The sequence below is a fragment of the Hevea brasiliensis genome, chromosome 12 (genome assembly GCF_030052815.1).
Source record: "Hevea brasiliensis isolate MT/VB/25A 57/8 chromosome 12, ASM3005281v1, whole genome shotgun sequence".
NCBI lineage: Eukaryota > Viridiplantae > Streptophyta > Magnoliopsida > Malpighiales > Euphorbiaceae > Hevea > Hevea brasiliensis.
In genome coordinates, this window is record NC_079504.1 from 35,612,613 (window position 1) to 35,630,278 (window position 17,666).

The following is a 17,666-nucleotide window of genomic DNA, read 5'->3' on the forward strand; positions in this document are numbered from 1 at the left end:
TTTTTAGTACTTTTGATGTATTTAATAATTAGCTGTAAAAAAAAAATAAACGTGTTAACTTTAAGAAATATATCTTGGAGATATTTATGGGATATCTTATAGATATAAGCATACGAATGATAAACATCCAAATGATGAGGGCAAATATAAGTAAATAGCTTCATCTATCTTGAATTCTAATGTTGGCTCCTCATCATCACTCTTCCTCATAAAAATGGTCTCATAATGGAACTTTCCAATTAATTTGATCAATGAAACAAAGCCGATTGCAAACCATTATGCTCTATAAGCATGATAAGGTAAAAGGTGTTAAACTAATTCTAAAACAGAATTTTTTTAGTTTTATTACCTTAACAAGCAGTCCATTTTGAAACCTTAAGGATAACATAGACAGAGCCTTTAAAAAGACTGAATGTCTATTTAGCATTAAGGTTAAAAGGTGAAAGCTATCTTTATAAATAAAAATATCATTTTAAATACTATTAAAAAAAACAGTTCGAAAAAAATTATTTTGTTATTTTAGTATTCTTATAATTAAAACTTATCAAATTTAATTTTAAATTATTTTTTAATACTCTAGAACTAATATATTTAAAAAAATAATTTTTTCAATAGCAATTTTAATAGTAATATCAAATAGGTCCTAAATATTTATTTAACATTGAGTTTTGGAGATCAGTATTGCTTTTCTAAATAAAAACACCATACTATAAAAAAAGTAATTTAAAAAAATATTTTATTATTTTAATATTCTTATAATTAAAACTTATCAAATTTAATTTTAAATTATTTTTTAATGTTATCTAATTAATATATTTAAAAAAATAATTTTCTCAAATTTTACATCAGTAGGAACAACACTTTCGTCAGCAAGTGCTGGTCTACCTAAGTCGTACTCAATTAATCCTTTCATTAATATTTAATATTTTTTATTTAATTAAAATAGCTTATGCCCATTATACAAGGATTTCTTTGATTATTGAATAAAATTATATAAGATATATTAAATAAAAATTATTTTTGGAAAAGAACAATTTGTACAGTCCTAAGTTATAGTATATTAAAAAAATTATGCTTTTTTTATTAAAAATAAAAATTTTACTTTTTCATTTGGTTTAAAATTTGAATAAAAAAGATAAAAATCACATCCTAATTTGATTATAAAGCAATTGTGTGATACCAAAAGGATTATTAATTTCAAAGTAGATAAATGCAAAGGCTGGATTCCAATCAAACTACCCTCTATTAGCATAAATTTTATGCTAAAAAATTTACATGATTAAAAAAATAATTGTGAACTGTAAATATAAGAATCCTTTTGCAATATATATTGGAAGAAAAACTCGTGGATAAAAACCAAACTCGTTGTCCCAAGTTCACCCATGTGCATTGAGTGTGACTAAGAGAGCTTGAACTCATATTAAAATGATTTCATCATAAGATTAAATATTTACGTATAAATTTGTACACTCTATAGATACATTTTAATTAATTTTGAATATATCTCGATATAAATATTTAGTCTAACGGTCATTAAACTTGTTTAGACACACACAGGTTCTTATGCACCCCAAAATCTGTTAGTGGGGAATTAACTTTCTTGTTTCTCCAAGGATCCATAACTGGTATTGCCTGACATAAGGAAAAATTTTAACTCTGAACAGACGAGTGAATGTATAATAAACCATCAACCATCATTTGAGGGTGTGCATGCATGATGAAAGAAATGGCAGCATGCATAAGATGCAAAACTGTAGCATATCTGAAACGGCATGAACTTGCAGCTTGTGTGTATCATTATTCAAAAACTTTCAGCAGTAGATTGCAATGAGTTCATTGATTTTTACTTTTGTCAACTCTCTTCATCCACAAGAATGGTCGACTCATTGCCGATGCCAATGTCCGTCAAAGTTGCCATTTCATCATCCAGCAATGAAGGTAGAGGTGAACCCTGAAAATTACCAGGAGAAAAGAAAAATAAAAAAGAGGCAAAGCCAATGGGAAATTTAAACTTCAAAGATAAATTAGGAGAAAAGATCTATTGCAGTAGCTGGCTGCAAACGAACAGTCCACTAGTTCTCCATTCAAAGTGGGAATGAGAAGCTGTTACACGAGAATTAACAATGGAATGATTCTGTAATTTCCCTTATCTTTTGTTTTTTCTTTGGGGGTGTTGGGTGATAGAATTTTCCAAAGTTATAGAGCATAGAAAGTAACAAAGTAATGCTAAAGCACAAATTCTATCTTTAGACACACATGAATTCCCGGCCATATTTTATTTCCAGAAGAAATTTCAGAAGGGCTGTGAAGAGTGCAATGCTAACAAAAAATACAATTCGGGAGAGCTATCAATTTGAGGGTTGGCCCGGTTGGGATTCATTTTAATATGCACTATATCAGAATAATAACTCCCAGTGAGAATCTGTCAAACTCTCCTGAATGATTAAAGTACCAAGAAGGCATTCACCATAAACAGGTATTAGTATAATGGAAAATGGGAGATTAAGACGAACCTCTTCCTGGAGAAATAATTTTGGCTTGATGGACTTGAGTTTGAAAAAGCTTTCGCAAAGAATTTTTAGCTTGCCTACCTAAAATGAATTAAGAACTTTAATGAGTCTTAAAAGAATATACAAAATGATGTGGCTTTAGTAAAAGTAATGTGAACATCACCGTTGTAGTGGCTGGCAGTTTCTTTGTTAGTAACGGTTTCTCACAAATGGATGCACCCACACATTTCAAATTGACCGCTGCATTTTTATTGAAATGTTTGAACATATATATGGCAAATCCATAAAATAATTAGATGGTAAGCATTAAAAGGTTCATACATAGAAGTCCAGAAGCCATTTTCTGAGGGCCTGATGTTCCAACTGATGGCCTTTCACCTTCAATGCCATGAAAAGCCTTAAGCTCAGCAAACCTATAATCAAGTTAAGTCCAAAGTAAGCAGGAAGAACATTATTGCTTAACCGACAAGAACAAGTAACTTGGCATTAAATAGAAAAAGTTTTTGATGGTTTTATCCTCCATTTTCTATTAAGAGTCCAAGAAACTTTGCATATTCTCAGTTTGATAAATAGGGACCATGCTGGAAAGCTTGGGTAAAAGGGAGTCTATAGGATTTAGTTGCTCTTAGAAATGTGGGCAGATCCTAAAAACATTTAACTCAGTTGATAATATACTTATCTGATTAGATAGATTATCGTGAGATTCTCTTGGCTGACTTGTCTTGAAAGAGTTCAAGCCAAGTGTCTCACGGTCCCAAAGGCATTCTTACACTTGGGCCGTGACATGATTGCTCAAGCACAGTGATGTCTCCTCCTGTCACACCCCATTGTGTCCCTAATACTCTTTAGGGGGAAGCGGCTAGTTGACAATTGAGGAGCGATAGGTATAGCCAGCCACTAGCATGGTGAGTTTCTGTCCCACCACTCCTTGTAGGTTTCCCCCTTCTATAAGTGATGTAAGGACAGCCGATCCAATTGTATTGATTGTGATAAATGAATAAAAGAAGTAGCACCTTTTTCATGTATTTGTGTCTCGTTTTTTATTATACTTAAGATGCTTGTTCATATACGATGCTTGTGATATCTTTCCCGATTGGCTTGCCAAACTATACTAATATACTCATCTTATTGAACAGATCATCGTGAGATTCTCTTGGCTGACTCGGTTTGAAAACAATTTATTAGAAGGACAATGCACCAAATGAAGTGTAATCTTGGAATTCAAGAACAAGTTAAGGAATTGGGACGACAATCTATCTCCCCTCTCAACCCAATTTAGGGGAAAACATTTTTCAATAATTTAGGTGATCATGGGATAGTACAAGGAACCCTTCAATCCCCTTCTGCTCAATAAATAAATTAATAATCGAATGACAATGTCCAACGAAGGTAATTGAGTAAGCATTCCTTCATCCCCTCAATTGACACAGTGCAAGAGTACTCCACAATCAAGCCTGATCTTTCCAGGAGTCATGATGAGCTATTTACAATAGCATGTAATTGTAAAGAAAGATATCAATTACATTTTACATGCCTACACTCGGATTTGCCAAAAAATTTAAACTTAATCCTCATTGATGAGGTACCTTTTCTTTTGGTCATTTCTATTTCCTGAATTCAAAGTATATGCTATCTTTTGAAAGTTATGACAGGAAACAAGTAATTTGCTTACCATAAAATAAATCCTAGAACCAGAAAATCTCCTACACAATTGGAGACAGGATGTGAAAAATCCATGATATCCTACTAATCCTGAAGCAATAAGCTTTCACATCTACTACACTAAAGCCAAACAAGCCTACATCACTGCATACAATAGTAGTCTGAACTCAGTTTGAGTTTGAATATACTCAAATCAAGGTATGCATAAACATTAATCTATCTTTAATGCAACTTCCACCAGGGATTTGCACTGGCAACAGCTAACAGGATGATAACTTCACAAGAATGATTACCTGGGATGCTCTTTGATTTCATCTGGATTGTCATGCAACTTCGACATAACTAAGCGAACATATCTGCACAGGAAAATTAAAAAAAAAAAGGGGAAAAAAAAAAAGAGAAAAAGGAAGCAAATATTTTTTAAAGAACGTTAAAGAAGAAAACCAAAGATGATATTCATTAGCCTGAAAACACAATGGCAAGAATAATTGCCTAAATAAATGAATTCCTTCATTTCTGAGAAAGGTAAAATAAAGCGATCAGATACAGGACAAGGCAAGTACCGGATTTCAGAGTCCTTCCTTTCACGAAGACTTACCTGAGAGGCAATTCATATGACGATAGATCAGATTCACAAGAACCTCAAAATAAAATACATACAGCTACATAGAACTTCAGGAGTTTACCTCACTTCCATTCAGTATTTCAACTTTTGATAATCGTGCAATCAAAACAAACCTTGGGATACCACTTCTTCCGGTATCAGCTATTGGATTTTCAGAAAGCCTGATATCCTATGATATAGCAAAAAAAATTATGAGATCAGAAGGGTAGGTCTATATCCAAAATACATTTTACCTCTCAATCATGAAGTCTAAAATTTCTAAATGATTCTATATTGCCCATGATTCTAACCAATATGAGGTTACAGGCCAAGAGTAGGACAGAGATGGCAGGATTAAACTATAGTGATAAATGCAAAAGGCACTGTTTCCTAACAGTACTTTTGGCATATTGATGAAGCCCTATTTAACTGAAATAAAGTAATATGAAGTAGAGACAAATTGCATTCTATTGCAACTTGGTACTGTTGCTAGGAGTCAATACCAATCATAAGTTATTTTACTTAAAAAAAGAAATGACCCTAATAAAATATAATTATGCAACCAAGTACACAACATTCAATTATCAGAAGGCTAGATATCAAATTCTTCCTATCTTATTCATTATGTCAAGAAATAATCAAATATTGGTAAAAGAATAAATAAAAATATCAACACTAAGTATGTTGTATGACTTCGTTCAAAATATTCTAGTTGAAAAAAAAAAATAAAAGAGAACTACGTCTGCATTGAATTCAAATTTGAAACATAGGCAATTCAAATGATAATCTTTCCTTCCAGATAACAAGTTGTCATGTATATAACAAATCTCTCTCTCTCTCTCTCTCTCTCCAAATATGTTTTAAAACTTTTCCTCCTAACATCAACTTGTACGTGCAAAGGCATGCAGGGCCATACCTAAATATACAAGGAGGCATTGGTGTACATTCTAGTTAAGCATCTGAATAGTCAGCAAAATCTGATTTAGCCTGTAGGAAGGCTTTAGTTAAATATAGCTGACCCCAACCCCAACTAGTTTGGGGTTAAGGCTTAGTTGTTGGTTTTTATTTATTTATTTATTTATTTTCTGAAGGCTTTAGTTAATGCTGCATTCAAGCAACTAGACCTCTCTTGTAGAAATGTTCACCAAGATCCAGCCTCATAACTTAATCCATTTTTTTAATTCACAATGAAGGATTTGAAACACATAGATCTGTATAACTACAATAGAAAATTATAAGTTTGAACTTGTTATGCAACTAAGTTATAGAAGTCAACCCCACACTAGAAGCCTTTTGCTTTAGTGCTAAACAATGACATAAAAGATTTATAATGCAGAAGAATCATTGCAGTAAATAAGCATTAAATGGATTGAACAGGAAAAAGACATTTAGTGAACTGGGACAGAGTACAACCTTTTCCATTTGTCCAGCTTCATTCTTATGCATCAAGGTGGCATTAAAGATATAACAAATTACGAATTCAGTAATCTAAAATCTTTGAGTACAATTAACCAAAATTTAGCTACAGTAAAAAGTTATTTATAAGGATGATCTTCCATGTGTAATTAAATTAGCAGCCTCATGGACTCGTTTCATATCACATAGATATGGTAGGTTACACAGACATGGTATGCTGCATACTCCTAGTCTGACATGAAATAATTGACTTGCATTGTACATCTTACCACCAATTTGGGGAATGAGTTCAGTGAGTCAACAGAGGCCAGATCCTCAATGTTGTTACCTCCTGAAACACATACAAGATGATCAGTAACATCTATAAAGTTGCTAACTGATATAATAAACAGGAGTCATTGATTAAATTACCCAGAAGAAGGCAATGCAAGTTTTGAAAAGGCATTTTGACATTAGATTCAGATCCACTAAGCAATTTTTGAATAGTATCAGCATCTGGGTAAAAGATGTGCTTCAAATTGTTTTTGTTCAAATGAAGCTGCTCCAAACTGACAGCAAAACACGTTATAATACTTATCAAGATAAAAATTTAGCAAATAAAAAATTGAAAATTATATGAAAAAAAAGTTCCAGATGGAAGAAAACACCGATATCTTTCTGACCTTCTCAACAAAGAGAGCTTCAAGATTTCATTCCATTCAGCTATTGAATTATTTTCCAAGTTCAGAAGCCGCAAAGAACCAAACCCTTGAACAATTGATGAAGATGTTGGCTAAAAAACAAGAAAGAAATATAGAATGAGCCTTCACAACAACATGATCAATATACTTGACAATATGCTCAAGTGGAGAGCAAGATATAACAGTGTAATCCAAAAATGAAACAAATATCAGGGAACCAGATATCTAAACAAATATAAATATTATCTTCTTCTTCTTCTTCTTCTTCTCCTTCTTCTTCTTCTATTTTTAGTTTTTCCTTTTTAATAAGTAAACATGACACACAATATCCACCAATTGCAGTAGTAACAACAAAACTTGCACAATACGTTTTGCTGTCCACTTCTTCCTGAGGGTACTCTATCAAAAGAATTCTTAACATGACCATTTTACTTTTAATGATTAACCAGGCAATGATTGAATCCATTTTTTACAGTTAATATTTGTTTCTCACATTTGCATTTTCAGGGACATGCTCAAGTTCAAATACATTGTTAATATTCAAAGGCTAGAAGAAGGTAAATAAACCCCCTTCCACCCCATTCTCAGAGCCTTAGAGATATAAACGGTCTATATCCAGCAAACAGAGAGAAGGGAAAATGTGGTGGAACTTAGTGTTTCATTGTTTGCTCGAGGGCAAAATTGAAATTATAGGTTCTGTCTATTTTCTTTCTCCTTTTCTGAGAAGAACATTTTGATAATTCTTATAGTTCTTCACCATGAGTGTTCATCTTCCCAACATACTCATGAAATCAGTGACCATCCACGAAATCACATTTGTAGAGGATAATGACAACAATAATGAACATAAAAATATCATCCTCCCAACATACTCATGAAATCAGTGACCGTCCACAAAATCACATTTGTAGAGGATAATGACAACAATAATGAACATAACAATATCCAAAACAATCATATGACATATCTAGGTTAGAGCAGACCATTATTCTACTTATGCCATTTCTCATCAGATGTAGCTCCTCAATCATTGGCAATAAATGATTAAGTTCTTCAACCTGCAATATCAAAAATATTACATTTAGCTTCTCAAATTTAAAGTAAAAAAAATAAATAAATAAAGGAAAAAGCATAATAGAAATGATAAAACACAAAATTAACATATATATTCAAATAAATAAGCGTAGTCCACCTGTGTCCAATTTATGCCAGTATTGTTTAAAACTAAGATACGGATGTTTTTCAGTTGAAGTAGCCCAGTAATGTTCTGCGACATTAAATTATCAGACAAATTGACGGCTGTAAGAGCTGGTAATTGCTCACAAATGGTACTGACATCCTGCAAGTATGAATTTAAAAAAGAGAAGGCTCATCAGCAACAAGCAATTCACTAAATAATTAACACAAAAAGAATAAAAAGTGAAGAACAAATAAATGCATCTCCTTGCTGACACCTATTCAACCTAATTAGAGTAGGGCACATACATTCAATGAACATGCATCATATGCATTGCAAAATTCAAGTAATGAACTAATTCAAAATATTTCAATATTATGCAGAGCATATTGAAATATTTCCTCTTTTTTGCTGCTGGGGGGGATGGAGAATTAAGTACCTAGATCTTAGTTTTCTTAGTGTGTGGTATAAACCTGTCAATGAAGGCAAAAACATGCAGCTTAGATGGGTTAACATAATCATTTTTCTGGCCTCCATGTCTGTTTAGATTCCACTTACAATAGTCAAGCCATCTATGCAGTTATTACACAATGGGGCTAATGTAATGTAACTATTCATAAAAATCCAATACAAAATGCACATGAAGTTATACAAAGCCTGTTTTAGTAATGGGATTTTTATCCATATTTAGTAACGGGATTTTTATCCATATCCTTGACAGAAAGAGTGACCAGACCTTGTTTCACCAAATGGTATTTATATTAGAATCCCTCAATTAGTGTAAATCCCTTAATCAGTGTAAATTAGCTATAAATTAGAATATAATTAGGAATCATTATATTTATTGGCGATTATTAGTTTCCTAGTTAGTCCTAGCCTTTGTATATAAATTAGAATGCTTGTAAATCATTTTAGTATGAAGAAATATAAAAGAAAATTTTTCAAATTCTCTGTTTTCTACATGGTATCAGAGCAGTGCCAAAATTTATTGGCGTAAACAGTATAGTTCTGGGTTATTTTTTTTGGATCAAGCTTCTACATCGTTCTAGGCAAGGAGGTAACTGTCACCACCCACTTGAGGAGGAAGGACACCAGCCGATCGGCCTACGCCCGGAGTCCCGCCGCCGTCCGTTGAAGCGCGTAAGCTCACGTGCCTCCAGAAGTCTCGCGTCATTCTTCACGCGCCGGGGCATGCACCCTTTTTTTCGGTGATTTCTCCGACCACGCCTCTTGCTGACGACCTTCCCTGTCCGGTGCGCCTCTGACTAACGTGTTTCCACACCTGGTTTGCACATTTATTTTTTTGGGTACATTCCATTGCCCAGTTTCTTGCTTTCTGTCTCAATACCTATTTCTTTAATTGAAAAATTACTAATGAAAAGAAGAAAGCTTCTGAAACAAAGGCTGGATTTGTTAGTGATAATCCCTTTTTATAAATTAATCTTGTAAAGTTAGATGGAACTAATTATTTGGCATGTTCTAGATCTTGTCTACTGTTCATTCAGGCTAGAGGAATGCAGGGGTACATCACTGGAGATAGAAAAAAGCCAGAAAGTACTAGTTCTACCTACAGCCAGTGGGAGTCGGAGAACTCTCTTGTTATATCATGGCTCATCAATTCTATGCAACCTCATATAGCTCGTGGGTATTTACCGTTGGACAGTGCCGCTACCATTTGGAGTGCTGTTTCTCAGACTTATTCTCAAGTTGGGAATGATGCACAAGTTTATGAGCTTAGGAATAAGGTTCATGGAATGAAACAAGGTGAGTTGACTGTTGCTCAGTATTATGCAGAACTAAGTAGTCTATGGCAAGAGTTGGATTTCTATCAAGACTTTCAGGCTTCATATCCGGCTGATGCAGTTAAGTTCCAGAAATTGATTGAGAAGGAGCGCATATATGATTTTCCCGCTGGGCTAAATGTGAAGTATGATCAAATTCGAGTCCAAGTGCTTGGTAAGGATCCTTTGCCCACCTTAAGGCAGACATACTCTTATGTTCAACAAGAGGAGAGCAGAATGAGTGTTATGATCAATTCTACAACTGTTGATAAGGCTGGGCTAGCTGCTAACTCCTTACGAGAACAGTCATATGGTCCATTAGATAAGGATCACTTGCATTGTGACTACTGTGGGAAATCTCGGCACACCAAAGAACAATGTTGGAAGCTGCACGGCCGCCCAACTAAAGGGCGTGGACGAAAAAAGGATGGGCTCTGCTAGATCACAAGCAAATGTATCTGAGGCTGTGAGTGTTCTGAAGATACTGCTATCACTGGGATGTTTTCCAATGAAGAGGTACAGACTCTGAGACGATTCCTATCACAGCTTGAATCACAATCCACTACAGTTGCCTCTTCTGACTTCGTCAACTCAGGTAATGCTTTTCTTGCCAATCATAATAATTCATTTTGGATTATAAATTCTAGAGCAAACAAACATATGACAGGCTCTTCGAATAAATTCATATCCTATTCTCCATGTTCAGGCAAAAAAAAAGTCTGCATTGCGGATGGATCCTTATCTAATGTTTTTGGAACAGGTTCTGTTAAATACACTCCTACTATAAGTCTTAGTTCTGTCTTACATGTGCCTAGCTTTCCTATTAACATTTTGTCTGTCAGTTCTATCACAAAAGCTCTCAAATGCAAAATTGAATTTTTTCCCACTCACTGTGTGTTTTAGGAGTTGATAACAGAGAGAACGATTGGCAGTGGTAGACTGCAAGATGGACTATATCTATTGAATGATTGTGTTGATCAGGCCATGTTGGAACAGTCTATGAGTGCTAAGGAAGAAATTATTCAGTGGCATAGGAGACTTGAACATCCTTCATTTACTGTTTTAGAGAAGCTTTATCATCTTTTATTTAAGCAATGCAAAACCGAATTATTAGTATGTGATGCTTGTGAGTTTGCCAAACATACTAGACAATCTTATCCTTCAATAAATAATAAGGCTTTAGTTCCTTTTATGACTATCCATTCTGATGTGTGGAGGCCTACTAAAAGTGTGTTTAACTTGAATATATTTGATGAAAGGGAAAAATGAAGTATTTTCATGTTTTCAGCAGTTTCATAAAATGATTAGCACCCAGTTTGATGCTCATGTTAAAATACTGAGAACTGATAATGGCACAGAGTATATGAATGGAGTTTTTCAGGAATATTTGAAGTCACACGGAATTTTGTATCAGACTAGTCGTGTTAATAATAGTGCTCAAAATGGAATTTTTGAGAGAAAAAATAGACATTTACTTGAGGTTGCTAAGTCTCCTATGTTTACAATGAATATTCCCAAACCTTACTGGAAAGATGCAACTCTTTCTACTGTATATCTTATTAACAGAACGCTACTCTGGACTTTGGAATTTAAGAGTCCTTTAGAGGTTTTACAAGTTAAAAATTCATATATTGTTCCTCCAAAGGTCTTTGGTTGTGTTTGCTTTGTTCATCAGCCTAATAGGGAGAAATTAGAACCTCGAGCCCTCAAGTGTATCTTTGTTGGTTATTCCAGTACTCAGAAAGGGTATAGGTGTTACCACCCTACTACACAAAAATATTTTGTGAGCTTGGATGTTACCTTTAGGAAATCTAAATCTTATTTTCATCCACCTCTTCAGGAGGAGCATAGGAAGGAAGAAGAGGTGTCTTTCCCTTCTTCTTTGTGCTCTCCCAACTTTCAACTTCAAAGGAAAAATATGGGTCTAAAGCTTACACCTAATAATGATACTCAAGGGGAGTCACCTAAATCTCGAGGGAGACTGAATGGACCAGATTTGAGAATCTATACTCGGCGGAACAAGACAGATATAGCCATCGAGCAGGAGACTGCTGATCAACCGGAATCTCTGGATTCAATCCCTCAACATCCTGAGGTATGTCATGAGTCTCCTTTGGTTGCTGAAAAGTCTAATTTTAATTCTTAGTCTACTCTTCCTTCTTCTAATAATGATCTTTATATTCTTATTGCTCTCAGAAAAGGTGTTAGAACATGTACTAAACATCCCATCTCTAACTTCATTTTCTATGATTCTTTGTCTCCATCCTATAGAGCCTTTCTATTGTCTGTTTCCTCTGATTTTATCCCACATGATTGAAAGAAAACATGTCTTGATCCAAAATGAAAGGTAGCCATGGTGGAGGAGATGAAAGTTCTAGCAAACAATGAGACATGAGAACTTGTTACTCTTCCAATGGGGAAAAAAACCAGTTGGATGCAAGTGGGTGTTCACTGTGAAACATATTGCAGATGGTTCAATTGAAAGGTATAAGATTAGGCTGGTAGCAAAAGGCTTCACACAGACGTATGGGGTAGATTACCAGGAAACGTTTGCTCCTGTTGCTAAAATGAATACCATCAGAATTTTATTATCATGTGCAGTAAATCTTGAGTGGGATTTGCAACAGTTTGATGTAAAAAATGTCTTTCTACATGGTGATTTGGAAGAAGAAGTATATATTGAAATCCCTCCAGGGTTTGAGAATGGGAAGACCAAAGGAAAAGTTTGCAGATTGAAGAAAGCACTGTTTGATTTAAAACAGTCACCTAGGGCATGGTTTGACAGGTTTAGTAAGGCTATGATTTCTTTTGGATACTACCAAAGCAATGCTGATCACACCTTATTTATAACACACTATAGAGATAAGATCACTCTACTTATTATCTATGTGGATGATATTGTGGTAACTAGTGATGCTAGTCTTAAATGTAGTTATTTATGTGGATGATATTGTGGTAACTGGTGATGATAGGGAAGAAATGATTCATCTGAAGGAACAACTAGCACAGGAGTTTGAAATCAAAGATTTGTGAAGGCTAAAGTACTTTCTTAGAATAGAGGTTGCCAGATCAGATAAAGGAATCTTTATTTCTCAAAGGAAGTAAATACTAGATCTGTTAGAGGAAACAGGAATACTAGGTTGTAAACCAACAGAGTCTCCCATTGAGCCAACTCACAAATTGCAAGCAGAAATTGGGGATCCGTGGATATTGGGAGATATCAAAGGTTGGTTGGCAGACTTATTTACTTTTCGCATACCAGACTAGATATAGCATATGCAGTAAGTCTAGTGAGTCAGTATATGCATGATCCTTGTGAACCTCATTTGGAGGCTATTTTTTGCATCTTGCAATACTTAAAATCTGCACCTAGGAAATGACTTCTTTTCTCAAAGCATGACCATCTTCAGATTAAGGCCTTTACAGATGCAGATTGGGGTGGATCTCTTGATGCTAGGAGATCAACATCTGGTTACTGTACTTTTGTTGATGGTAATCTAGTCACTTGGAGAAGCAAGAAGCAAAATGTGTCAACTAAATCCAATGCAGAGGCTAAGTTTAGAGCAATGGCTCAAGGTAATTGTGAACTATTGTGGTTATGAAAGTTGATGGAGAAATTAAAATTGCTGAAAACTAGTGGTTTGTCCCTGTTCTGTAATAACAAAGCTGCCATCAGTATAGTTCACAATCCAATTCAACATGATGGGACCAAGCATATAGAGATTCACAGACACTTCATAAAAGAAAAAGTTGTCAATGGTTCCTTAAATATCTCTTACATAGGGTTGAAAGACCAGTTTGCTGATGTGTTCACTAAGGAATTAAATTGTGAGGGGTTTCATATCCTAATTTGCAAGTTAGGCATGTGCAATATACATGAACCAACTTGAGGGGGAATGTTAGAATCCCTCAATTAGTGTAAATCTCTTAATCAGTGTAAATTAGCTGTAAATTAGAATATAATTACGAATTATTGTATTTATTGGCTATTATTAATTTTCTAGTTAGTCCTAGCCTTTGTATATAAATTAGAATGCTTGTAAATCATTTTAGTATGAAGAAATATAAAAGAAAATTTTCCAAATTCTTTGTTTTCTACAATTTAGAAATCACAATCATCATCATTAGCATACAGAAATTGCCTTTCTTGGGCGCTTTATCAAATCAATGAAGGAATATTAGGAAGTTTGAGAAAAGACAATCATGATGAAAAAGCATCATGAGGAGACATGCACTTGTTAAAAGTGTGTTATATTACTTCAAAATTAGGTTAGTTTCACTTGTAGTCATTGAGCTTGTCATAATCTCTTTAAAGTCATTAATTTAAAGCTGGCTCGTAAAAATTAATAAACCTTCATTTTTGTATCAATAAAATTGCCAAGACTATATTCCATACAAAAGGTTAATGGGGCAAATATATTGGACCTTTTAAATATATTTCCTATAATTAACGGGTCATCCAAACATTTTTTTCCCCTCTCTTTTCCCACTCTCTCCTATCTCTGTTCACAAAAGGCATGAAAGAAAAAATTGAATGGAAAGGAGAATAGGAGTGAGAAGTATGACTAAACATTTATTTTCATATCTTTTAGTCATGAGGAGACACTGGAAGAAGAGGGAAAATGTCTTGAATGGCTCCTTAATTAGACAAATACATTAATAAAGTCCAATATAGTTGCTACATCATAAATTAATAAAGTCCAATACAGTTGCTACATCATACTTTTGGTCTAAATTTGGCCGAAATTTAGTGTTAATGGTTTTATCATTACAAAAATTAAGATTCAATGATTTTTAAGAGATCAATATAAGTTTAATAATTTTAAAACTATTTCAATTATTGTGAGTGAAATTTACCTCTTTGAAAATAGTACTGAACTTTTCAAGCCATTCATTCAAAAATCATAATAAAACTTAGCAGCACAAGTTTAACATGATGCCTATGCTTTGTCCTCTGGCCCAAGTGGCAAAGTCTAAACATAATATTTAAAAGAACATAAAGTATGTTAGAAAAGCAACTTCCAAGCATTTATTATTCTTTGCCTTCTTCTATTCCTCCTATGATTTTCTTAACAAGTAAGGCATCAAGCATTGTTGTCTTGATTATTAATGAGCCATTTATGTCAATAGAGCAATTCTCAACATCTTTAACAACAATGTAAAAGTAATATCAATATATCATGGTACTTTCATACAATTTGCAATGTACTACATAATTAAATTAGAAGTTCAAAGAAAATTGTAGGCATCCTTGTTCTGGTGATTTACAAGCAATAAATAAATAAATAAGTAAAATCACCAAGAACAATTCTCTAGAAATTTCATAGCTTAACTATCTAATTGAGATAATAACTTATATACTTGAATCTAATTTATGTCAGTGCTGTTTCACAAAAGTCAGCATTAGACAGACATAGGAAGCAGAATATACCTTCCATTCTGAAATCAAATTTCCTGTCAAGTCTAACTCCTTCAGATCTACAAGAAAAGCATCAAACAAATTACTATCACATATATAGTAGCATGAGTAATGCTGCTGTATATAACTGAAAGAGCAAATGATTAACAATACATCCAGAAAACCGAATCTCCAAATTCTCACGATTAACAACCGTTTTCATATACTAATGTTATATGCTATATTTAGATACCTCAAAATTCACCTAATTGCTTGCTCTTCATGATGGATGAGTGGCACCCTTATGAAAGAACAACTAAAACTGAAATACACAATATTAAACATACTCACTTGGTACTAAACTGCTGATATCGCTTGGGTTTCCAGGGGTGCTAACGCCTAAATAAGGTAGTGAAGCACCTTTCAACTCTTCAAATCTACTTAGCTTATCTTGAATTTTCTCTTTGCCCACAAGTTCAACAGATACCCGTTTGTTGCTAGCTGAAAGCACGTACATTTCATCTGCAAAAAACCCAAAAATAGATTATGTCAGACTGACAAAGAAAAAGAAAAGGGAAAAAGAACAGATAATACAACCACAGTGACAGTCGTCTAATGGCATACCCTCTTCTTCTTTGGTGGACTCGCCTTTGTACCTGATATGGAGAGCTTCTAAGAACGAAATGCCAGGACTCAAATTCTGGGTCCGAACAAAGGAACCTGACCGCTCGGATTTCGCTTGGAAGTATCGGACGCCGTTCACTGACCCATCGTGCTTGCCTTCTCCATTGTCCCAATCGACACCGACCCACATCCCTGAATATCCCTGAACAGGCCCCACGTACCTGACTGTCCCGATTCGGCTAGGATCGCTTTCTGAATGGACTCGCTGGCCGAGTTTAAAAGAGTCGGGACTTGACTCGGCCGATTCCTGCATCTTCTTCCCTAAAATCACTGTTTCCAAGTTCCGGCTGGCGATTTTACTTTGGAGGTCGGGCACAGAGCTCAATTTGAAAATTACTTTATAAAAATCAACTTACAACCAATTAATTTAAATTTATAAATATTTAAAATTTAAAAAAAGTTATTATTTATAAATAATTAATAAATCATAATTAATATGTTTTATAAAAAATAAATAATAAATATATTTATTAATAAAATAATTAAAAATAGTTAATAAAATTTATAATAAATAATCTAATAAATATTTAATTAAATCAATTTATAAATAGATAATTTATAAGTATTAAAATAAAAAATTAATCTTTTCTAACTTTTTTTTATGAATTTAATTTATAAATTTAAAAATATTACAATATTTTAAGAATTTTGATTAATATATAAATTAAGACAAATATTTTCTAAATTAAATCATTATAAATAAGTTTATATTTGTCCTTGAATTAATGCAAGATATCAAAAAGTCTTTTAATTTTTTAGCTCAACAATCTCAGAATTTTACATTTAAGATTAAATCAGCTCAAATTTAATAAAATATTATTTTTAATAATAAATATTAATTTTTTATAATTTTAAATATTAAAAATAAATTTCAAAAAAAAAATAAAGAATATTAAGATCACAATCCAATAAATCTAGAAATTCAAACCCAAAATGCATCAAAACTTTAAATTACTAACTCGAAGCATATAAAAAGATGATAAAAAAATAGATGATATAGAAAAAAGATAATGAAAAAGAAAATATATGAGAAAGAAAAAAATAAGAAGAAAATAGATAAAAAAATGATAAAAAATAGATGAGAAAGAAAAAATAATGAAGAAAATATGTTATAAAAGAAAAGATAATGAATAAAATTGACAAGAATAAAAAAGATGATGGAAAAAATAGAAGAAATAGAAAAAATTATGTAGTAGGAAAAAAGTTAGCAATAATTTATATAAGCGAATTAGCAATCGATTTTAGCAATTGATTGTCTGTTGCTTTTTTTTTTTTTAAATTGGATGAGAACTTTTTGAAAAAAAAAAAATTATAGCCGATTCGCAATTGGTTGCAAAATCGGTCATTAATAGCAACCAATTTTAATCGGTGCAGAAATCAATTGCAAATCAAAATAAAAAATAAAAACTATATGAGAATTTTTTAGAGAAAATATCGGTTGCAAAATCGGTTGTTATAGCAATCAATTTTAATTGATTTTAAAAATCAATTGTTGTTAACAATCGATAATTACAAATTGATTGCAAATAAAAAAAAAAGAAAAGAAAAAATTTGGAGACAATTTTTTAAGGAAAAAAAAATTGATTGCAAATAAAAAAAATAAAAAATTAGACATAAATTTTTGGGGGCAAAATTGATTATAAAAATTTATTGTTATTAGCAATCGATTCACAAATTGATTATAGATATAAAAAAAAAAGGAAAAAAAATTGAGCAATAATTTTTTGGCGAAAAAATTTAGTAATTGATTTATA

The 17,666-nt window shown here is 32.9% G+C and overlaps 1 protein-coding gene across 1 annotated transcript; it reads right to left on the reverse strand.

Moving 5' to 3' along the window:
- Positions 1 to 1,449: 1,449 nt before the first annotated feature.
- LOC110673374 (tubulin-folding cofactor E) lies at positions 1,450 to 16,247 on the reverse strand. Its single transcript, XM_021836496.2, has 15 exons — positions 15,853 to 16,247; positions 15,580 to 15,750; positions 15,262 to 15,308; positions 8,065 to 8,211; positions 7,856 to 7,930; positions 6,855 to 6,964; positions 6,604 to 6,740; positions 6,462 to 6,523; positions 4,859 to 4,966; positions 4,736 to 4,770; positions 4,466 to 4,528; positions 2,832 to 2,923; positions 2,674 to 2,750; positions 2,514 to 2,591; positions 1,450 to 1,951 (listed from the first exon to the last, which is right to left on the reverse strand). The coding sequence occupies exons 1-15, from the start codon at positions 16,163 to 16,165 to the stop codon at positions 1,853 to 1,855; spliced, it is 1,614 nt and encodes a 537-aa protein (XP_021692188.1). The 5' UTR covers positions 16,166 to 16,247; the 3' UTR covers positions 1,450 to 1,852.
- Positions 16,248 to 17,666: the final 1,419 nt, after the last annotated feature.